General features: G+C 47.0%; 7 protein-coding genes across 7 annotated transcripts; 3 read left to right on the top strand and 4 right to left on the bottom strand.

Annotated features, from left to right (window-relative positions):
• Nucleotides 1-546: 546 nt before the first annotated feature.
• On the bottom strand, nucleotides 547-848 carry EDB93DRAFT_1041621 (uncharacterized protein; the record flags this gene model as incomplete). Its single annotated transcript, XM_041444567.1, has 2 exons — nucleotides 547-601; nucleotides 655-848. Coding segments are annotated over 2 exons (249 nt in total), but the record flags the coding sequence as incomplete, so codon positions are not given.
• Nucleotides 849-1057: 209 nt separating this feature from the next.
• EDB93DRAFT_1327959 (uncharacterized protein) lies at nucleotides 1058-3338 on the bottom strand (the record flags this gene model as incomplete). The annotated part of the gene is made up of 9 exons (XM_041455104.1): nucleotides 1058-1340; nucleotides 1399-1687; nucleotides 1778-1954; nucleotides 2004-2212; nucleotides 2293-2360; nucleotides 2415-2511; nucleotides 2560-2735; nucleotides 2792-2921; nucleotides 3064-3338. The coding sequence occupies 9 exons, from the start codon at nucleotides 3336-3338 to the stop codon at nucleotides 1058-1060; spliced, it is 1704 nt and encodes a 567-aa protein (XP_041308456.1).
• A 5436-nt stretch (nucleotides 3339-8774) lies between these two features.
• Nucleotides 8775-9442, bottom strand: EDB93DRAFT_1083835 (uncharacterized protein; the record flags this gene model as incomplete). Its single annotated transcript, XM_041445788.1, has 2 exons — nucleotides 8775-8945; nucleotides 8996-9442. Coding segments are annotated over 2 exons (618 nt in total), but the record flags the coding sequence as incomplete, so codon positions are not given.
• Nucleotides 9443-10025: 583 nt separating this feature from the next.
• On the top strand, nucleotides 10026-12602 carry EDB93DRAFT_1103403 (uncharacterized protein; the record flags this gene model as incomplete). Its single annotated transcript, XM_041447304.1, has 9 exons — nucleotides 10026-10293; nucleotides 10334-10418; nucleotides 10471-10665; nucleotides 10749-11091; nucleotides 11142-11416; nucleotides 11464-11785; nucleotides 11916-12017; nucleotides 12068-12211; nucleotides 12261-12602. The coding sequence occupies 9 exons, from the start codon at nucleotides 10026-10028 to the stop codon at nucleotides 12600-12602; spliced, it is 2076 nt and encodes a 691-aa protein (XP_041308454.1).
• Nucleotides 12603-16658: 4056 nt separating this feature from the next.
• Nucleotides 16659-17114, bottom strand: EDB93DRAFT_1054541 (uncharacterized protein; the record flags this gene model as incomplete). Its single annotated transcript, XM_041444734.1, has 1 exon — nucleotides 16659-17114. A coding segment is annotated over one exon (456 nt), but the record flags the coding sequence as incomplete, so codon positions are not given.
• A 1654-nt stretch (nucleotides 17115-18768) lies between these two features.
• Nucleotides 18769-19359, top strand: EDB93DRAFT_1103401 (uncharacterized protein; the record flags this gene model as incomplete). The annotated part of the gene is made up of 3 exons (XM_041447303.1): nucleotides 18769-18909; nucleotides 18955-19154; nucleotides 19206-19359. The coding sequence occupies 3 exons, from the start codon at nucleotides 18769-18771 to the stop codon at nucleotides 19357-19359; spliced, it is 495 nt and encodes a 164-aa protein (XP_041308452.1).
• Nucleotides 19360-19587: 228 nt separating this feature from the next.
• EDB93DRAFT_1249708 (uncharacterized protein) lies at nucleotides 19588-21636 on the top strand (the record flags this gene model as incomplete). Its single annotated transcript, XM_041452903.1, has 9 exons — nucleotides 19588-19778; nucleotides 19838-19885; nucleotides 19937-20134; nucleotides 20190-20313; nucleotides 20363-20580; nucleotides 20625-20769; nucleotides 20824-20958; nucleotides 21008-21153; nucleotides 21204-21636. 9 exons carry the CDS (start codon nucleotides 19588-19590, stop codon nucleotides 21634-21636), a joined length of 1638 nt encoding a protein of 545 aa, XP_041308451.1.
• Nucleotides 21637-23721: the final 2085 nt, after the last annotated feature.

Genomic DNA, 23721 nt, shown 5'->3' with positions numbered 1-23721 from the left:
ACAAGATTGGCATGTTATAAAGCTGCCTCACAATGACATCAAGGTAAATGCGTTCAATGACGTTGACAGCTTTATTATATTGTAGATATAAGGTGGTAGCATCAGTATATAATATTTATAAGCTAGAAACAATGTTATATGTGCTTATGATGATATCAAATAATATTAGGGCGGGAATGCTTGCACTCAGAATTCAACGACGGATCAATGAAGCGGATCGGTCGATCAAAAACGGAACAAAGAATCATACACGACATGATACTACAGAGCACCATATCCCTCCTCCGCCAGAATGTCATCATCCAACTCTTCTCCCTCGTCTGCTTCTACCCGGTCCTCTTCATCCTCCTCCGAGTTGTCATCCTCTTCGTCATCCCCTTCGTCATCCTCTTCGTCATCCTCTTCGTCATCCTCTCCTTCATCCTCTTCGTCTTCGTCCGCATCCTCCTCTTCGTCGTCTAACTCCATATCTCCACCCTCCGCCTCTCCTACAACACCAACCTCAGCCCCATCAGCCTGCAAAAATTCATCCCACCCGCGAGATATTTTATGGCCGATACCTCCCCCCCGGTAACGCATAAACATATCTCTATCTGCAAATCTAGAAATAGAAGTATAGGTTAATTAGCCAGTAGATCGGTACTGTAGACTTACATGTTTATATAAAAATAAAGCCAATCTTTACCTAGATCTGCCTCGCGTCGCACAAATGAATCCGCGAGAAGCTGGTCAGTTTGACCATGCTCAAATGCCGGAATAAGGTGAATAGCCCGGATAACAACGTCGGGATCTACGAAACCAAAGGCACAAGGATCCTCGCCTCTGAGAAAACCAATACGCGGTAGCCGCATCAGTAAAATACCACGTTTCTTAAATTAACTTAATTCGAACTTATTTGACTTGGTTTGGCGCCCAAGTGCGTCAAGATGTTCAAGGCTTCGATTTGACTTGGATGGCAACTTGAGTGTCTTACCATCAAGCCGACAAAGACACTCAGACAATTAAAGTATTTTTAAGACAAATTTTGAACTTAAGCATTGCAAGAAAAATGAGTATATTAAGATGCCAGTGCGAAAGCATGGTGATCAATGAACCGATTTACATAGAATCCTCGATATACATCCAGAGAATCGTAGAATCGAAGGCCGCGTGGTACGAGCTGAGTACCGAATATTGGGAGTAAGTGAGCGCCGCGAATGATACTGTCGATATGGATGATGGACAAATCGCGCGAGCCATCTTCATTGAAAGACGGTGCCACCATCCACATTCCTGTGAGCTCGTCTCGTTCCTCGGCGATGCGATGGAACCATTGAACGAGGGCACATGGGTATGTGTGACTGTTAGTGAAAGTAAAAGAAAAAAAAACAGAATATTCGAACAACGTCCATGCTCAACATTCCGTCATGCCTATCGTCCGTGTTGACGAAGGCGCAGTCAAAGCGAGCTGGTCCCTTGCGCCACGAAGGCACAACACGAATGTGCTCACGGCGCATACCAGTGATTCCACTCGGATCACTGGGTGCGATAAATGTTGCAGCGGCTGAATGAAATATCTTGATTGGTCCCGTGTAGGATGGACAGTCGCGAAGTGGGACGTCGGCAGAGGAATGGTGGTTGTCCGCGTGTATTTGGTCGTACAGGAAGAGGCGAATGAGGGTCTGGAACAATGGGATGTCGAGTTCGTCTGCGAGATCAGCAACAGTACGGGCGCGTTTTCGTTCTGAACGGTGTGTTACGAACGAAGGTCACAGTGAGTAGAGGGTTGGATACGCACAAAAAGTCTGTGCTAATTGCACATCAGCAATGACATCCACGTCATCTACAACACCCTGATCCTCGACATCGTCAAAGTCGTCACTCTCGATAGCAAAGGGATTGCTTCCTGCATGCGCTGGGTTCTGTTGGACCTCTGGGTCTCCATCGTCGTTGTCGATATATGAGGGATTCTCAACTAGAAATTCAGTGAGTAAAATGCAATTAAAATAAAACAGACCATGTACCAGATGAATTGTAGTAGCTGAAGGCACAAGACCCTTTGAGCATGCTGCGTGTTGTGAAATCAACTCTTGCTGCGGCGACTTTGTCCAGGCGCTGATTGGTAAGGAGCATCTGGCTGAGCGCGTTGTACTTGCTTGAACGTCGCCATGGTTGCTTTACCGCCTTGATATGTTTGGATTCCGTGATTGACGAGCAGAGGCCGTTCGGAGCACTGAACATTCAGATGAGAAGCTCGTAGTGGATGAGAGAGTGTTGTCTGTCACTACGTTCGCGCGCACGATGTAGCAGAACTCTAGCAAGGCTCGAAATGCCCGAACCATATCATCTGGTACGTGGCCCTCGATTGCTGGTAGATAGACCTAGATAACAGCTGTGTAAATGTGATAAACGCGAGATAGTGAATGAAAACGTACCTTCATCAAAGCTTTGGAGTCGTCACCTGTCCATTGCGAGAATCCACGGCCTTGTGGAAAGCGTCGTAGGCCAGGGAAGGGCGGCGCGGAAGCAATTCTAGTGTATTGTCAGTAATCACAACAGGCAGTGGCAGATTGAAAATACCTTCGGTCAATATCATCTAAAATTGCCTTAGCGCGTGTTTTGCCGTGCGTGAGTTCGAGGTATTGACCCACCCATTCAACAAGGTGGTCCTTGAAGGTTCCTTTGATGAGCTGGTGCAGTATGTTGGGGGCAAGGAGCTCGTGAATGTCGGCACGAGGAAAGTTGTTGGTGAAGGGCTATGGAGTGCAACTGTTAGTTCAACAATGCACAAATGATATGGGGGGAAACATACCACTAACTCGCCAATGATACCATACTCATCCCAAAGTATACCAAAATCAACAGAATCCACAAGCGCATCAGTATGTTCGCGTGACCGAGAAACACCTCCTTCATCAAGATTTGAGGGAAATGCAAGGCATCTGCAAATATAAATGAGACTTTGCATAAAATCAGAGAGAACTAGGGAGGGGGGGGCATACACGGCAGAAACTTCAACAACACCGCGTGCGAAACTTCGACAACACCGCGCGCACAAACAGGCGGTGTCACAATGATCCCTACTGCCCCTTGAGGGTCATCCACGCGTGAAACTTCGATAACACCGCGCGTGAAACTTCGACAACACCGCGCGCACAAACAGGCGGTGTCCCAATGATCCCTACTGCCCCTTGAGGGTCATGAAGGCGGACACAAACAGGCGGTGTCCCGAGGATCTCTGGATAGGCGAAATCAGAGAGAACTAGGGAGGGGGGGGTCATATACGGCAGAAACTTCGACAACACCGTGCGCACAAACAGGCGGTGTCCTGAGGATTTCTGCTGCCCCTTAGGGGTCATGAAGGCGGACACAAACAGGCAGTGTCCCGAGGATCTCTGGTAGCCACTTACCTTCCACACCAATCTTTGACCATGCATGCCAATACTACCTGCTCTTCATAGTCTGCAATGTAGGGTCCAAGGCCATATATAACGCGCCGGTAGTGTCCGTCGCCACACTGTGTGACTTCTGGAGTCGTCATTCCAGGTTTGAGATTGGCAAAGATCCTCGACAACGAGGAGTGAAACAATTGCTTCTTGAACTTGCAGTATCCAAGTTCATCTGCATTTTTTTTTTCCGCTGCATACAACAGTGTAAGCTTCAAAGTAGATTAGGAGAGAATCAGGTACATACTCTTAGGGATCGCCAAAAATCCAACCAGAACCAATGCATTGCGATTTTTGTTTCGTAGTAGGACGTGCGGGAGCGAACGGATGGACTAGACTAGAATAAACGAGTGTATACTCAGTCTCGTACTCATAGTGTAACGGACTATAAACTAACCTAGAATAAACGAGTGTATACTACGAGAGTCAATAAGAGTATTAGAATATTAAATGAATGTCTCACCTCAGTCTCGTACTCGTAGTGTAACGGACTGAGGTGTGTAACTCTAACGTGCCTGTATGTACTTGCGTGATTAGGTAAGCTGATTCTCGACGTATCGATAAACAAACTATTAACAACACGCCCACTCGGCGAGTTATCAGCTATCAACTTACTCCCATTCCCTCGATGAAACGCTCGTGCTTCACTCTTCCTAACGGCTTCGTCAAAATGTCTGCGATCTGGGCGTTCGTAGGGACATATTCGAGTTCGATTTCGCCGGCATCAACTTTCTCGCGGATGAAATGATAATGGATCGCGATATGTTTCATGCGGCTGTGGAATACGGCGTTCTTCGCGAGAGAGATTGCGGACTGATTGTCAATGAGAAGGAGTGTTTTCTGGGACTGGGGAAATTGTAGCTCGTCCAGAAAGGTATTTATCCATATTGCTTCCTTCGTTGCTGATGCCGCCGCCATATATTTAGCCTCGGTGCTGGATAGTGCCACAGAGTCTTGCTTCTTTGACTGCCAGCTTACAGCGCCGCCCGCCATCAAGAAGACATAGCCCGTTATTGAACGTCGATCGTTGACGTCCGATGCCCAGTCTGCATCCACAAAACCGCGCAGGGCTCGTCTCTCCATTTCCTCTGAAGGTGAGTCGTTTGTTAGACATTTTGCGTAGATAACGGTATGCACGCTTCAATGCGTTCCAGTGTTCATTTCCTGGGGTAGCAGAGTGCTTGCTCAATGCGCCCACTGCAAATGCGAGGTCTGGGCGAGTTGCGAGCATCGCGTACATCAATGCGCCGAGCGCACTCTGATAAGGTTTGGTGTCTACCTCTGCGCTATCTCGTTTGACCAACCTGGTGTTTGAGTCCATAGGTGTAGTGACAGGTCTCGCATCCTGCATGCCGAAACGTTCGAGAATCGTCTCGATGTATCGCTGTTGCGACAACTCGATTGTCTTCTTCTCCCGGTCCCTGATTATCTCCATCCCGAGGATCCAACGGGCCTCTCCCAGGTCCGTTAATTCGTACTCGGCCTCTAATTGCTTCTTCAGCTGATTGATCAATTTCAGTGACTTCGAGAAGATCATCTTGTCATCAACATAGACTGCAACAATCAGGTGGGTCCCATTCACGATCTTGTAGAACACACTGTGCTCAGTTTCAGCAGTGCGAGAAACCTAAGCCTTTGAAGACGGTACAGAGCCGCTTATACCAAGCTTTGTGTGCCTGCTTAAGGCCATACAGTGGTCGCTTCAACTTCCACACTAGATTGTCCGAGTCAGTCGAATCCTGGGGGTAATTTGAGGTAAATCTCTTCTTCTAGCTCACCATTCAGAAACACTGACTTCACGTCCATCTGATGGATTTCTAGGTCGAATTTTGCTGCGATTGCAAGGAGAATTCGGATTGTGGAGAATTTTGTCACGGGCGCGAACGTTTCGGTGTAGTCGATACCTTCGACTTGGGTAAATCCTTTTGCCACTAGGCGTGCCTTGTACTTATCAATCTCCCCAGTAGGGCCTGCGCTTAATCTTGTACACCCATTTCGACTTGATGACTTTCCGGTCCTTCGGCCGCTCCACTGCCTCATATAGGCCAATCTTCTCAAATACTTTCAGCTCCTCCAGCATGGCAGCTTGCCATAGGTCCGCATCTGGCCGATTTGCTGCTTCTTCAAACGTCCTAGGTTCTTCGGCCGTTTCCGCATGGTAAGCTCGTTCTTCTCCCTCAGCTTTCTTCCTCACTCTCATCTTCGACGTTTTCAGCTCTCTCTTCTCCCCTCGTACTGGGAATTTCCTCTGTCTCCACAGTAGCTTCCTGGTGAGTCTTGAGTGTTGATCTATCATACGCGTTGACGAAATAACGGGGATCGTCGTCAGGAACTGGTGTCTTTCGTATGCGGGTTGAGCGTCTGATTTCGCGTGGAGGAATTGGACGTGGGTATGGTGCCGGAGGACCTTCTGGCTGTGCGCGACGCCTTGTGGAGGTTCGTTGCGAGGTTTGAGAGCTAACTTCGTGTTGACCTACAGATAGTACAGGGAATTCCTGTTCTGTTTGCTCAGGGTCCGAGTCTTCGTTCTCATCTTCGCTTGTGACCTCTTCGATGTGCACTTGTCCGTTTTCGCTTGGACCTGGGTTTGCCAGTGAGTTGTGTGATTTCGTTTGGTCTTGTTGCTTATCGACTTGACGAATTTCAGTGTTTTCAACACTTATCTTCACTCGGCTTGACTCTTCATCATCCCCTTCAACAAACACGATGTCCCTCGACTCTATTACTCGCCCACTGGACCTCTGCAAACAGACATAGGCTTTACGGTGTTCGGCATACCCCAAATGGATGCACTCGAAGGATTTTGCATCGAGCTTTTGACGGCGCTCATCAGGTACGTGCACGTGTGCCTTGCAGCCAAAGATTCTCAAGTGCGCTACTGACGGTTTGTTGCCAGTAAAGGCCTCATGCGGTGTTATATTCTTCTTCAGGGCACGAGTTGGCACTCTGTTGAGTATGTGGGCCGTGTAGAGTATGGCATCACCCCAGTACTTCTTCGGAAGTCCAGCATCGTTTAACATGGCTCGCGCTGATTCGACAAGGGTTCGATTCATTCGTTCGGCGACTCCGTTTTCTTGTGGAGTGTAAGCATTCGTTTTTTCATGATGAATGCCCTTTGACTCGAGGTACTTTAGGAAGTCACCAGAGCCATATTCCCCGCCTCCATCACTGCGAAAATAGTTTGCGCGTTCGCCCGTTTCTGCCTCTGCTCGCTCGAAGTATACTTTCGTGAGTCCAAGTGCTTCGTCCTTCGTTTTGAGAAGTTTGACCATGACATGATGCGAGCAGGCATCAATGAATGTAACGAAGTATCGGTGTCCCATTCATGAAGTGGTCTCCATGGGTCCACAGACATCAGAATATGTCCTGTGTAAGACCCGGGGATTTTCAATCATGGATTCGTCTGAGATGGGCTTGCGTGCCTGCTTGCCTTCGAGGCAGGGCTTGCAAACTTGCTTTTCGTGAGTGATTGATCCCAAGACTTCCATCCCTCTGACCATGTCTTTTTCGAACAGTTTCTTCACGGATTCGGGGGCGATATGGGCAAGGCGTCTATGCCAGGTCTCGAACGTTGCCTTCGACGAGTATGTGCATGCTGCGAGAGCCGTGATTGGTTCTTCTGCATTCAGCAGCGGGCTTGGGCCTTCGACAATGTAAGCACTTTCGCTAATGCAAGTGCGTCCCTTTAATATGTATAGGGACTGTTGCCGTTTTGCTAGTGCTGCTATCGAGCCATTGCGAGTTATTGTGCAGGTATGTTGTCCAAAGATTGCTTCGTATCCTTTGCTTGCTAAGCGTGGGATTGACAACAGGTTGCCATCTAGGTCGGGAACATAGTATGTGTCTTGCAAAACGGTTCGTCGAGTTTGCGCATCTCCGATTTCGACTTCTAACTCTATGCTTCCAATCCCCGTAGCTTCGATTGACCGGCCATCCCCAACTATGACACGCTGTGTGGGAACTAGCATGCGAAATGTCTTGAACCAGTCTCGTTGACACAACATACTCGCTGATGCACCGGAGTCCACGATCCACTCTGCTGGATGTGACTCGTGTTTCGGTCCATGTGCAACGAACAGCTGTAGTGATGGTGTGTCATCTCCGACTACATGTGCCACTTTTGCTGACAACTCGGCCTTGGATTTGTCCTTTTCGTCATCCTTGTCCTTGTCACTGCTCTTAGCCTTATCGGCTTTCTTCTTTCGACAATCTCTCTCCCAATGACCTGGCTTCTTGCAATAGTTGCAGTTGCCAGGTTTCTTCTTCTTGTCCGTCCTCGAGTTCTCCTTTGACTTGTCCGAAGTCTTGGCTACGAGGGCCGTTTGTGATTCAGGACCTCGCCACGACTTTTCTTCGACTAGAATTTGGCTAATGGTGCCTTCGATTGTGATCTTGTCGCTCGTCGACATGAGTATTGTTCGGAGAGTCGAGTATGAAGATGGGAGGGATATGACCATAGCTATGGCCACCAGGGAGTCGTCTAGAGCTTGACCAAGTGAGTTCAACACTAGAGCTTTCTGTCGCATAGCGTTAAGTTGCGGTTCCATAGGAGATTCGTCCGAGAGTGTTCCGCGGAATAATTCGCCTATAAGGTAGGCTATACTCTGCTTTCCTTTCCCTTCATATCGCTTGCACAATTTTGTCCATGCATCAGATGCTAACACCGTGTGTAGGACTCCGTTTAGAGGTTCGTCCTTTAGCGTGAGCGTGATCTGTGCATGTGCTTCATCGTTCTTCTCTAGCCAATCTTGGACCGCGTCAGGGTCAGAAGCAGATGGCTGGACTTCTGAGCCTTCAACAATACCCCAGAGCTTTCGTACGATGAGTACTTTCCTAGCTCTAAATTTCCAGTTCTGAAAATTTGAACCATCGTTCTCTAACGACGGGATATCATAGAGGCGGTTCGAGCCTTGTATGGCTTTCCTGGAGTTAGATGCTGACGAGGCAGTTGGTTGCGAGTTTGAACTTTGAGCTTGCGAGATTGATGGATTGTTGGACATTGTGCGAGGAGTAGGATAGAGTCACTACTAGGCTATTTGTTGACTGAGCTTCAGTCAGGGCTCATAACCTTTTGTTTCGTAGTAGGACGTGCGGGAGCGAACGGATGGACTAGACTAGAATAAACGAGTGTATACTCAGTCTCGTACTCGTAGTGTAACGGACTATAAACTAACCTAGAATAAACGAGTGTATACTACGAGAGTCAATAAGAGTATTAGAATATTAAATGAATGTCTCACCTCAGTCTCGTACTCGTAGTGTAACGGACTGAGGTGTGTAACTCTAACGTGCCTGTATGTACTTGCGTGATTAGGTAAGCTGATTCTCGACGTATCGATAAACAAACTATTAACAACAGCGATGCGCGCGCTGGACATTATTGTGAACGTTCCCAATCAAGAGATATAGAGGGTAGTAGTCGTTTTGACCAGTAGCGACAGACACCGTCGTCTTGTCGCTGCCTACAATGATGGGAATGAAAGCCGCACCATGCGTTTGTGGGTCCTGTGCGATTTCGTCCTGTACCTGACATCAATACGAGAATATACTAACAGACACAAAATACGTACCGCTTGCTGCCAGGCCCAGTCCCCCAACATGAAATCCTTATAGTGTCGTTGCTCATCCTTCTCCTGAAATTCACGGTAGGGCGTATAATCAATTCCACCTTTGAAATCTGGATTTGCGAGCATGTTCTTGACGACGGTATGAGGGTCCCAAAACCAAACCTCGTGCGACTGTTCCATCCAAAGCGGACACTCTCCAGCAGGTTTATCGCCATTGTACTTCAGGGAGAAGCTTTCCCATGTGACATCGCCTAGCAGTGTTGCGTTGATAGTATTGTACAGGTCCTTGTAGTTGGCAAATGGTGGATTGTCGCGATGGACAGCGAGAGTGATTCCCCACAAGTAGAGAATCTTGTTGATATCACCAGCGGACATCTGGTTTTCAGTGTACATGAAATCTGCGCACTCGAATTCCAGTCGGTTGCGATACGGAGTCCAGTCGTCAGGACTTTTTGCTGTGTATGGTGGAGGAGGAGTGCCAGGATCAACAAAGTGGCCATTCTTGTCACAAATACGACCTGTGGGTATAGGTTTTAATCAGATACAAGCCGGCATCACAGCACAACTATTGACTTACCAGTCAGCGTCTCGTGATAATCACGAATAAGTCCATGCTTTGACTCCCAGAGCTCATTGTTGGTGCGTCTGGGAGCTTCTTCATCTTCAATTTCTTCAACAGAGGCGCGTTGTGTGCGTTGCGATCCAGGATGGGTAAACGAGTGGCTATGGGCCAAGCTTTGATGAAGTTTCAGCCCAGAGGAATTTTTCAACCAGTGTTTGCAGCCTGGGTAGGGACACTGGATGCGGCGGGCGCTAAATGCCCGTCGTTTGAGCTGCGCATGAGGGATCTCGTCTGGCATGATGGATGGGAGGCTAACTGAAAAGCGCAAACCATTAGCAAACACACTAGGGAGAATGTAATGTAATACATACAAAACAGGGTGCGCGACACGTAACTTAGAGTTTCAAAGTCCATAGTGACCGCTCAACCTTACACCAAATTTTCTCCTCCACAAGCCCGACCATTCAAACAATGGTGCACCCAAACACTCGTCCTAAAAATGCGAACCAGCATCCTGGTGAGATCCTCCTCCAAAACAAGAGGAAAAGGCGCACTGCTCATCAAATCCAGGAAGACAACGACCGAGCCGAGCATGAGCGGCAGGAGAAAGAAGCCGCTGATAAACGCACCACCGAGAAGATTGCGTCTATTGAAGACAAGAAGGCGTTGAAGGACTTGAAGATCCTTTTGCATGTGCCAAAGCCTCGGCCTCAGGGCGCATCCTGTGTCGAAGTCAAAGGTGAGCCAGCCGAACATTGAGGATGACGAGGAGATTGTAGAAGCAGCTGAGATGGGGGATGTCGAAATGGAGGATGTTGCTGCAGGCGATAACGATATCGATAGCGATAAGGACTTTCAACCAAGGTAAGGTTCCTGAAGACTCGCCATACACAGAGACTGACTATGTTGTATCCAGTGAGGAGGAAAGTGCAGAGGTGCAGCTGAGGAACAAACATGTACAGAAGACAGCATATCGTGAGGCTGTCCATGCTGAGCGAAGTGTTAATAATACAGGCGTCAAATTTGACACAAGTCACAATCAGAATCAGAATGTCATATCAGATGCTGATCACACAACAGCATGTGGTGACCAGAAAGGCAAGAAAGGAGTGTAAGTCGATTATTGTTCCCATCTGCCATGTTGTTACTCACCGAAACGACTCTTTTTCATCTCGATCACCTCAATTGATTCAGTGTGGATGTCTGCGCAGCCAAGGATGACTATGCGGGGATGGGGAAAACAAAGGACTGGGCTGAGAAACTTGCAACAAGCAAGTTGCTCCGCCCTCAACTTGAAAGCCTTCGCACTGAATCACACAGACAGGTGTCCTCAATCACCACCTCGACTGCCGTTTCAAAGATCTCGAAAGTGAGTAGCGCCAGCGCTAATCCCACTGGCAGCCCGCACCCCACAAACAACATTCAAGGCAATCTTGAAGAACCTACCACAGCGTTTCTGGACGAGGACGATTCACTTGAGCATGAGGCTGCTTTCAAGGCTACCAAAAAGCCTGGTGGCAGGCATACAACTTCTGCGGTATTTCTTTCATTTTTCGTACATTTTCATCGCACTCACTCCCCACTCAGGATATATTGGAAGTCAGTGATAACAGTTTATCACCGCCTCCATCGCGACCAAAGAAACGCTCACCAATAATGGCAAGGACTGAGTCCTTATCCTCCCCCCCTCCTCGTGCTCCCCCTTCTACGCAACCATCCAGAGCCACCGCCAGGTTCATCCCGACTGAGCCCGTTACTGACTTGTCAATGGACATTGACTTTGGCGAGAGCGAGGACACATCACCGTCTCCTGCCCCTGTGTCAGCAAAAGGCACCAAACGCCTGACAACTTCAGTGAGCCGGTACTTATTTTGTGATACCCTTCTCATTTTCTCTCCGCTAAACATAGACCGGTGTCAGCATCAATAGCCAGCCCCCCCCCTTCGAAACGAGCAAAGACAGAGCCGCAGAGCAAGAGTATCACGTCACGCCGTGATGGCAGTGGCGCCAATCACCGGTACCAGAACGATGACCTTCCTGAGGGATGCCAGGATGGTAATACCTGGCGCCGGGTGTTCATACCAACTGTCGCACACTGGGCTGGTGGAGAAGTTGAGCCTTGGGGTCCTGAAGACGAAGATTTAAGGGACGCCATGCAGGAGATATGGAACTACATATACCGGGGTAAGATTCGGCACGAGATCTCCAGATCTGGTGCCGTTTTAAAAGTGGTAAGTCCATAGTTGTTTTTGGGTCATTCAGAAGTTAACCAACATTTGTAGGCCAAACAACACCTTATGGAATGGCGTGGAGGGTTCGGTATGCACAGCTTGCTCCATCCTCACTGCATTTTTTGCACAGGACGCTGATTTTTTGGATCCTGCGGCTCGCGAGGACTTTTCAAGGGCCATGCTGAAGCATAACCGGTTCATTTTCAGGGACAATTCAGGACTCGTTCCCAAGGTAAGTGGCTATAATGATTACTATGAAACCATCTAATTATCTGTTCAAAGGACTGGACGGGTATGTGGAGATCCCCCTTCGTACTTCAGACATTCACATCACACCTCAATTTCACCTTCAGCCGTGTTGAAGTCCCCGACCTTGACACCGAGAGCATTAGTGCGCGGGCTGCATTTGCCCTCGCCGTTACTGCTGTAAGTTGTTTGATTTCTGCTGTTCGTTGTCTAAAAATAATATTTTCAGGTTTATCGTACTCTTCAGCTCATCATTGATGGGAACCTTGCTTTCCAAGTTGTTCAAGAATCCCGTGGCAAACGCAAAGGTGCGAAGACCGATGGCGGCGATATCTGGACCCCCATCATCACGAAGGGCGAGCAGTTTGCTTTCAGCAAACCTATCTGGGGGCACATGACCGTCAAACTCATGGGCCCCATCTTGGCGCTTTCCGACGATGCCTTTGCGAGCATTATTGTGGAGGCACAACAGTATGCCAAGCACGCGAAAAGTATCGGGAACTCGAGGACTACCACCGGTGACGCGCCTGATGAGGATGACGTGTTCACTGACCTATTTGCATTCCGTTGAAGGTGACGTCGTTTGGCGCTGGTTATATACACATTTCTATGCTTTCATTCCGCACTCTACTTACTACCCACTGGCATGCTCCCCGTCTCCTATTTGATTTTTTATCATCCGTCTTGACTCTCTGATTGCATCTTATTTGCTTCGCAAACTTAGTTCTTAATTTGTCTTACTGTATAAATTCAAGTGCTATTAAGTCATGTGTCGATGTAAGACAAGAAACTTTTGTTAAGATGAAGGTCTTTGAAAAAGACTGACTTATTTTGACTTGGCCGCAAATTTAAGCTCATTAAGTTAATTTAAGAAACGTGGTATTTTACTGATGCGCTTTGCCGAGAAACCAGATTTGTAACTGACATCACGGCCGAACCAGCGCACAAATAATAAATTCATTTGGCGTGGTTTTGTCATCGAAATGTCGTCATAGTTCCAGACGTCGACATGAAAAATCCGGATTATCCGTGCATACCAATAAGGATGTCGTGCCTCATCAGTCTCGTGCGAGAGAACCATGATGTCGGCACGGGTACGTGAATTGAGCAAGTCTTGTTCTTGTCGTAGGTCGTAGGTAGTGTAGTTGACGCGGAGAGTGCTGTGCTCGTGAATCTTGTTGTTAGCAATCGATATTTTCGAGCGGTCCTCGTCAGTGAATTGAAATTCATCACCGGTGTATTCGATCCTGCGAATTCGAGCTAAAAGATGATCTTGAAGTCGCGGAATAAAATCCTACTCCTCAGGTCAAAAATTTGATAGCTCTAGAATATTAAAATCACGTACCGTTACTGCTAAATCATCTGTAAGTTCTCCGAGCCACTCGGTGAGATCATGCGAGGTCCTTGCATATTTGGAGATGTGGTAGTGGTCGGCTGGTGATGTGCGTATGCGTTGAGGGTGTTGTGATCCAGGATCAATCAATGCTGATTGTGCCTTCACGATCTTCCCCAGCAGTCGTTCCCTGGTCTCAATCCGCGTCATGCTCGAGACCGTGTTCTTCTTGCCTTTCGGCGTTTTCGGATACCAGTGTTTCACACGCTGGTGCTGCAGTTCACCCTAAAAATTAGAATGACATCAATATTCTATATGTATGATCAAATTAAAACTTACCGGTTGTGTGCTGAAGCTATCTGTTGTACCAAATTGTCGGATTGTGTCAGGGTAATCTCCGAGGGCGTGATATTTGTAGGTGTTGAGGTTGAGTCTTTTGCGCTTCGGACCAGACGCAACCTCATTGACTTGGCTTGTCAGATTCGAGTTGAGATTCTGCGAAGCCAATTTTGATTTCCGTCGTCCACGTGCAGTGTACTCATGAGGCAGTTCTGTAGTATAGTAGTGTGCACAAGTAGTTCGATTAAATTTACGTATCGTTTGACCGAGAACAGCTGTTGCAGTGTCAAAAAAATGTAAGGTGTCCTCAGTATGCAGACATAATTTTGCGAACCCGTGCCAAGTTGCCAAGTCGAATAGGAGGTCGAGAACCATGGTATTGTGATTTTTAGGAAGTAAATCCTCAAAAACAGGGATTGCGCACTATTGATCATTAAAAAACATAATGGGAAAGCACGAACCGATCTTACCTGAAGCAGATCTTCAAAATCTCGTGCACCGAGGCATTTCATTGCGGAAGCATTTGTATTGAATTTACGGATCGTTCCTCTACCAAAGCTTGGTGTATCTCGATATCTAAGAATAGGTATTAGTAGATCAGCAATAATATGTTACAAACACGTACCTCTCATTCAACTTCTGGATGGCATGTCCTCCAGCTGCGTGCAAAATGCGAAATAGATGGGTCAATATTGCTTTCCATGCACCCAGTTCAAATTCGTGGAGCTCATCCACCACGAACATCCGGAAGTGGTTGAATCCATGAGGACATAGCTTCTCAGAAAATGAGTTCTATGTTTAGATATTATTAGTTGGTAGAGATCGAAATAATAATGAAAACTTACCCGAGTCGGCACCAACGATTCGTCATTGAGTATATTCTTGATGCGTGAACCATCAACTGGTATGCCCAATTGAAAAATTAGCTTCCATGCGTCTTTGACTTCTCGATGGTGTCTCCAATCATCCTTCCGCATACGTCTGATCCGTCGCTTCATATCGCATTTTGTTCCCATCAAATGAACCTCGGTTGTTACAAGAACATCTAGACGCTTGGGCCCCTACCATTTTTCTCCTAATCCTCCTCGTATCAGCCCTCGTGTCATACCCTTACCCCGACCTTACCCTTGTCATCCTTGTCATCCTCGCATTCCCTTTCGCTCTCTACCTGTCGCTGCAGCAAAGCCAGTACATTTGGCCGGACCCTTTCGCTGATGAAGCATACCCATGCTCCGTTCCACCACCAGACTGATCCTGTGGATAGTCCCCTTTACCCTTACCGTCCGGACAGTAACCTATGATGTGATGCACGACGCATCCCCTTTGCCCTATTCCCTTTCTTGATCTCTGACTCGGTGCGCAGTCGCACATGCGACTTATACTTAGATCCGCAGCTGCACGATCGTGCCCCTGCGCGTTTCACTTCTTGTTTTTGATCTTTGACTCACTTTCTTATCTAGCACGTTCTACCTCGACCGAACGTGCCTTCCTGTTATGGTTATACCCTTTACCGATTGCCTCTCCCGGTAGTACGAGTTATCACCCACTAATACGTCTCCCGTCCTCTATATAAACTCACTACCATATACCATATTCCCTAACTTGAATCTACTTGGTTCTTGACCCCCTACTCTCATCAGAGTGATCCTTCTGCCTCGCCAGCAGTCTATATTCTATCTTCTTATCTGCTCATCGCAGATAAGCCTATAGTCTCGACCTTTGCTCGTTGACTTCATCGACAAGCAAAGCCCCTGTTAACTAGTCAGACTTCCGTCCTTCTAATTAATGACAATCCCTACGATTAACCTTCGGGTGTCGTAAGCCTAGGCCGATATAGCTTATCGTCTCGCACCCGCGTGACATAAGCTACCCGATTTGGACATAGGCATCAAATCTTACTTGCCGAAGCCTCGCCAAGTAAGACCCCTAACCTTGGGCTAGCCCAAGGACGTCCTCGACCGTTGACGACACATGCTCTGTTTGAGCGTCGCCAACAGATACCATCCAAGTCGTAACATCGGTCTTCTTTGTGAGACAACGCGGACAAGGGCATTGCCCAAGGTTCTTGATGCCTGACAGAATAACTCTAAGAATTATTAGCACATGCTGTGATAAAATGAAATGACGGACTCACTTCTCCGGATAATTGGCTGAATAAGTAAAGAAGCGGGGGAAGATTCGACGAGTGATGTCATCACTGCATTTGATGACGATACCATGCACATAGGCGTGCATGAACTTATCGTCGAGCAGTAGAGCCCATATTGCTTGCATCAGCTCACGTTTACAATGAGTATATACCTCGCTACTAGATGGCTCGCCAAAGATCTTCATGTATTGGTCTTGTAGATCATCCGGCAACTAATGAATGAATTGATTTTAGCTATACTTAGATATGATCAAATATAAGAAACTTACTGTAGGAATATAAGCCACATGGTGACACGCAGAAGCGGTTGGCTTCCCTCGAACATACTTCGATTGATTTCCAAAGTAAAGGTAGAATGGCCACAGGGAAGCATCGCCAAAATTTGCCAAGTGTGTCGCATCAGACCAGAACATCAGCGACACAATTGAGCGCTCGTATTTGTCACCTGTTTCGCGAGGCAAAGCATTAATTTCATCATACATCTCCAACATCTGAGGGCTGGAGTACGCTTCTGAGAAGACTTCAATGGTGCGATCGGGAGAGCATTGCCAGTATTCGCGGTAAGGAATCATGTTGAATGATATTGAGGCGTCGTCCATGAAAACAGACTCGATGATATCGACAATCAATCGGTGATATACTCCGGGGATCTTGAGTTCTGGGGCATCGGTCTCTGACGGCCACTTTGTCCCTTCGTTCGGTAATCTGATCTTGACAGACGATTGGTTCCAGCCATATTCCTCGCGAAATGGATTGGCTTTGTCCTGTAAATAGGCATCAATGTTCTTTGCTTCCCGTGTATGGGAAAATGAAAGTGCATCAGCATGTCTGAAAAGCGGATCACCAACAAAAGTTGTGAGTCGCTGCAACTCAGCAACAGATTGCTGGCTGGTTCCAGAATACTGGTATGCCATGAGGAGGCCAGAGGTAGGATTCGAGAATGCTTCATAGAGTTCTTCGGTGCCTTTAGACGACAGGCCTTCTGTGATTCGACTTGATCGAGGAATCTGATCGTCCCTGGCAAGCGTTGGAGCATCAGTTACAGCCTCAAGGGTATCGCTGTTGGGGATGTTGCTGGGCCAGGTAATGTAGATGTGATAGAGCCCTGCGTCATCCGCTTCCATTTGAAAAGGAATAAGGACTGGGGGTGCATCCTCATGCTCCGATGTTTCGGGGGAAGGGGAACGAGGCATAGAGTTTTGATCCACGTGTTGATCCGCGATGACATCATGTCCGCGTTGCTGACGAGCAGTGGGTGGCATGTGGGCAAGGTGAGTTGTGCTCCCTGGTAGGAAGTCTGCAAAGCGAGCAGGCATTCGTATTCTCCATCCAGAGCGCTGAGAGACGACGGGGTTAATGGAAGGAGGTGAGGGAGATGGAGGGCGAGCCATTTCAACCTAGGAAACATGTAACAAGGACAATACAGCTATAGAAAATTTTACATACATCAATATAAGGATCTTCATTATCGGTGAACGTTGGGTCTTGAACCTCTGGCTGCTCTGGGATATAAACATCACCAGGAATGCGCTCAGGGGACTTGTCATGGCAGACCCTCTTGTCTTGCCTCCTTTTCTTCTTGTCTAATTTGCGCTTGCGGTCAAATATTTGATCAGTAAAGATAACATTAAGAGCGCATTGACTTGTATGCGCTGCAAGCTGCTTGCGTGAACCGAATGTTGCACTGCAAGCTAAGCAGCGAAGGTCATTGACCATGGACAAAGTATAGAGAAACAGGAAAGGGACGCGTCTTCACTGGTTGCAGAACTCACAAGCAATTCATCACCCCACAAGCATATTTAAACAGTCCATTGATTTGGTGCAGCAGTCTACTTTGAATATACATTAATTTAACAACTGAAAGTGTGTCACAACCCAATAACGAATTAACACTGGGCAGAGACTAGGACTCAAACAAAGGTTATCGGACAAGAGGAACGATGAGCAAGTACGTCTTGGATTGCTACAGTTGTAGATACAAGAGGTTTGAACTAAGGAACTATCAACCAAGACATGCTACCTATATACAACTATTGAGACGGAGATTGAAACTGAGTTACAACTACTAGCCAATCATAAAAAGAGAAAGGGAATCGTACCATAGAACATCATAGAATATTAAAGAAGCATCACGTGACCATATCTTATCTTATCGTATCTAATCTAATCTATTCACAATCAAAGAACTCGTCTTCTTCATCAGTCACATCGAAGACACGTGTTGTAGGCGCTAAAGGTATTTTGGGAATGATAGACACTTTCAGTGTAGGGTTAGGGTTTGGTTTAGGCGCTGTGTATTGACGCTTAGGAAGATTCAAGAAAGAATAATGGTTTGTTAAAGGTACTCGTGACAAAGTGAGAGTCAAGCATTAAGCTAGATAGGAAATGTAAACAAGCATACCATTAACTAGATAAAAAATCGGTGAGGTACAATGGGCAATGTGGATTCGCCAATCAACAGCGCGGATGAGGAAATTGGGAGTAGGTTGAATGCCTCTCCTTTGTGCTTAAGTCTGGTGATGATAACAATGATTAGTGTCAGTCATTTTAGGATGAAACATACCTGATCTTGGCCTTGGATCGCTCACAGCAAACGTAGCACCGGCGGCTGCACCGCATGCCTCACAGAGAATCTCCTCAGAGTGAGCAGTATGCTGATGTGCAGACTGGTTAGTACGGTAATGGAAGGAAGACAGAGGGAGCAGACCATTGTTGGACTCACCAAATGCGCCTGGAATGAGCATGTGATCGAAAGTAAGGGCATATAACCAATAGTAAGGTCATATGATCGAAAGTAAGGTGAGATCATGATCGAGTCGGTTTGGTTGATGTCAGATTCAAACTCCGCCGGAATCTTGCGGTCACATGAAATCCTCGAACCCTAACTTTATCATCAAGTACTCATATTAATATCAAATGGCTAACGTCACTGCCAATGACACCTGGACCTCTGTCCTGAACGTCTTCGGGGATGTCATATTCGTCCACATCCAAAACTCAATATCTGTCAATAATACCTACTGCTTCAATCTTAACTTGGATTCTCCTGGCACTAAGGTATTTATTTTTTTCTCGTCTAAAAACCAATCTAACTTATAACAGAAAATAGTTTTTCGCATCCGCAAACAGGCCGATAATCAAGACTCAGCCTCAGATGACTCGGAGACGGAATCCGAATCCGAATCCGAAGAGGATAACGGCGGTAACAGGGACAACACGGAGATGAAGACTGAAGATGCAGAAATCGGAATCAATGAGGTTAAGGTTGAAGATGAAGATCCTGTTATCGAACCAGAGTTTGTGTAAGTCGCGACTCCCGCTCTCAATAAAAATTTTGACTGATCTTTCTCAAGGCCAATAGCCGCATCCCCTTGCAACCTGCTTGTCAGGCGCGCTGGTAACCCTGATCCAGATCCCGAGAATCCCACTGCGCCATGGAGTTACTACGTCACGAAAAGCCCCGAGGCGCTGGAAGATCAGGATGATATCCCTGTAGATGAAGATTGATGATCCAGCGGCCTCGTTTTTTTTTCCTGTACTATACCGTGTGCTGTACTTGTAGATATCATTTGTAATTCTTGCTCAATTGTATCACATTCTCCCAACGTTCTCCCATTGTTTTAACTCTGGATACGTAGATATCCAGGGGATATTTGATATTATGATATTAAAATAACCAAATAAGGACTATTTCCTAGTATCGCCGTATGTATCTCATCTTTCCCTCCCACCACTATGGCGCGTCGTGATCGCTCTCATTCTACTTCTTCATCTGATTCTATTGGTACTTCTATGGATTCTTCTGGATTGGATGTAAGTACTCCCCCAAGTACACCACCGCCCCGGATATCCGAGAAACGTGGAAGAGACGCGTTAAACGCGTCTAACACATGTGATAAGGGCAGGTCCAGGTCCAAAAAGGCCAGGTGAGTCATTTAAATGATATCTGTTGTCTTCAAAACAGAGCTTACCTGCACGCATATAGGATACATAGCCCTGTTAGAGCCGAAAAGAAGGCTGAAAAGACAAAAAGGTGAGGCATTTCATTTTCACGCATATCCTGATCTTGATGATGTTCTAGAAGATCACGTCACAAAGAACTCACACCGCGGGACCAGTGCATACACGTTGCACGTTGGATCCCACGCGGTCTGGATATGTTCTGCGACCTTAAGCAGGTCATCCAGGTGTGCTTGCTTCTAGAGCAAGACGAAGCGATCGACGACGGAGATCCGACAGATGCACAGGCCAAGATTGCCCGTACAAACATCCTCAATAACATGTAAGTCTGTTCATTTTCGTTTATGCGCATACATGCACATTAATTTGATTTTTAGTGATGATCACACACGTGCACACTACAAGCGGACGTTCGAATACGTCACAGATCACGCTCCTTATCTCGGAAATTTGATCGGCAAGAAGAAAAAACGCGACGAACTCGCATATATCATCAGTGAGGTATTTAAGTTTCTATACACCTATCTTGATTGCAACTCACTATTTGCAGATGCAGCATATGATCAATCACACCCAGTCAGAAGATGCCAGTCGCCTCAAGAGCCGCATGGGCACATATGCTGCTCCAGTCCCAGACAAGGCCCTCGTCAACCCTCCAATTGGTGACGACAGCAAGTCTCGCTCCAAGATGGGGTTCAATCACCCGCAGCTTGGCCCAATGCTCTGCCCTGCTAAATTCTTGATCGAATATAACAAGGATTTGACCGAGTAAGTTTTTTTTATCAAACTTGGTAGTACTAATTACATTACAGGGCGAGGAAGAGAATCCAAGCCGGGTCACTGAAGGTGACCGCAGCCTTGTGGCCTGCTTATCTGTATCCGGGGGATAGTCCAGGTAAGGACTTTGACCCTGACGATATCATCGAGGGACTTTTCAGGGGGTATCTTTTGTCACGCGTACATATTTTTTTTGGCTGTGTTAATGATATGCGCCGCTGATATGCCACTCAGGTTGCCAAACACATCTTTATGTCTCCTTCATCTGCGCTCTCAGCTGGTGTTTCCAATGGAACACGCCCCTGCAATGCAAAGATCCACGGCATGTCGACAGTTGAAGCCGAGCACATTGCATATGCGGCTGTCCAGGTTCGTTTTTGCTTTCCTTTCATTCTCTTACTTATTCTCTACTTGCTAGGCACACTTTGGCATTAGCTCCCTCGACAAATGGAAGGACAAGGATGGCCTTTTTCATTACAGTGACTTTTATTACAGGATCACGTGCCTCATTCGTGAGAGGAGAGATGGGGAGTGGGTCGACTCCCTGCTTGCGTATTTTAACGAGTGAGTTCTTAACTATTTCATTCTGCTATCTAATGTATATTTGCATACAGGAAATTATTCGGCAATGAAAACGGTGTCAAGCCTACTTATTCTGGAGGGGCTGAGTGCTCGGATGATGATGACATGGTGGCAATGGAACGGCAGCTTGCTGCGCACGCCGCACGGGCATCCCAGTCCTCCACACTCAATCGAGAACAAGAACCACGTCAATCGCCATTACCTCCCTCATCTCCTCAAGCATCCATCGAAGACATTCCTGCGAACGACTTAGTGGAACCTACACACTCCCTTACCCCTGCTCCACCTGCACGCTCACCTACCCCTGCTCCACCGGCACCCATCACCTCATCCATTGACAATTTGTTTGATGATGATCCTTTGACAGAAGAAGAGCAAGACGTCCCTCAGCCGGCCAAACGCACACAAAAAGGCCGCGCTACAAATCCCAGGAACACCCCAACTAAGCGCAAATTCAAGAAATGATTATTCAAGGCAGGTCAGAACAATTTTGTAGTTAGGATATTCGTATGGACTCGCAACTGCTTGCATGTATCTTTTTCACTCTGCTGCACTGGAATGATGTCACTCATATGTTCGTTTTTTTATCATACTCATGTCCAATCGATCGGTACCCGGTTACCACGTTTATACTACATTATATTGTTACCATATTACATGTATTCGAATAGTGCAATGATATGTTATTATAATCTGATGTCAGTGTGATTTTCGGTATAAGATAATGTCACATGTCTTCGCATATATCACAACTCTGAAACATTCCTCTAACTATATCACAGGTCTGGAACATTCCTCTTACTATATCACAATTCTGGAACATTGCTCTAACTATATCACAAAAATCGATTGCTTGTATTATCATATATCTGACACCCGGTTGTAGATATTCGTCACAGTCGATACAGTGTGTCACAGCCGTTACAGGTGTATATATAGTTAGGTATAGGATGAGCAATTTTGGTGATGACATAATTCAAATGTGCGGGACATGGTCCGAAGAAGGTATGATCACAAGAGAGATAGAATTTCTTTATTTACACCACAACAAACAACTGAGAGGCGGTGCTCTACGAGGCTTGCCGAGGGGCGTAGCTATTTTGACGCGGTCCGCATGCTTGCCGAGGTTTGCGAAGACTCCACGCTGATGAAACAAACCCTCCACACTCTTTCCGTCGACAACGTCCTCCACTCGTTCAACTCAATCTGCACCCTACCCTTCGCCGTCTTCTTCCCTCTCATCCAGATGAATTTAGTCTTGTTCGATGAAGTGGTGGGCAGACACTTGTGCGCACCAAACTGTTTGATGATGAGTCTGAATCTCCGGTGGTCCTAGGTCATCTGAGATTCAGATGTCTTTGAGGTTTCCACTAACGGTACGGAGACCATCTAGAGTGAATGTGGCTCACCATTTTCGCTGTTTTAGTATTTCCAGCATCTCTTCTCTGGTTTTTGTATTCCAAACAATGGTCACGGTGTGCTCCTCCGCTTCTGCTGCTATCCGGGGAGTATGGTACCAAGTTTTCCCAGCTCCCTACCGGAGTGGTCTAAAGATGCTTGTCTCCCTCTTCCATACGTATACTGTTTTATACTATGATGCACGTGCAAATGTCTCGCTGCCTGGTGCGAATACAAAATCCTGAACCCTGTTCTCATTGCCCTTGCATAAGATAGGCTCTCCCTTGCACTGTTTTGTTTGTTGCAACTTCCCAGGCCAGGATATTTCCTTCACTCACGATCCAAGATCCTTCTCAGGACGCTGCGAGCGTCCAGATGATGTTATCGTGACCCAACAAGGGCTCCACTTAGTTCACCTTGTCCATATCCCACACCCGAAGACACCTGTCTACCGACCCAGTTGGTGAGGACACGAATATCAAGGATGAAAGCTACTAGTGTCGTTCACCGATTCTTCATAACCCTTGAGTGTCAGTTCGAGTGGTGGTGACTGCCATTCAATCTTGTTCGGTGGCTCAGTCAGAAGGAGCGTTGAGCGTGCGCGGGGGAGCGCACACTTGCATGTGTTGTGCTGAATGATGATTAGATTGACATTGTTACGACTGGGATAGTTCTGCTGTTGCCGGTCAAGATAGACCTGTCGGGCAAACAGTTCGTCGGCCTTCCTAATACAAGGAAGGTTTCTGGTGGTTCCTACTGCACGAGCCACGGCTTCTATGCAGGATCAGCGGCGAGTGGTTTTAGCACTTCTACCGCAATCAAGAGTTCAGGCTAAGACAGTGAGTGACTGCCTTAGAATCAGAGTTCAGGCTACTAAGGGTGGAGACCTTAGTAGATCAGGATTCAAGGGGAAAACCCAGTAGATTAAGTTAAGGAATACATCTATGGTACATAGGGTTTATATAGGTGAAAGGAAGCGGCGTAGCCGCGACAAGAAAAGTAACAGAGATAGGAAAAAGAGTACAACCTATCAAGATAGCAAAGATAGGTGAAACCGCCATGCGGCGCAAGATAGTATCTATGTTACAATCAGAAAGAAGAGAAGTGCGGACAGCCCGCTTGATAAGAGAATAGCCGAGTCTAGATGAGTCT

Source organism: Suillus bovinus, assembly GCF_016758785.1.
Source record: "Suillus bovinus strain UH-Sbo-P2 chromosome Unknown EDB93scaffold_22, whole genome shotgun sequence".
In the NCBI taxonomy this organism is placed as follows: Eukaryota; Fungi; Basidiomycota; class Agaricomycetes; order Boletales; family Suillaceae; genus Suillus; species Suillus bovinus.
This window is presented reverse-complemented; position numbering and strand designations above follow the sequence as displayed.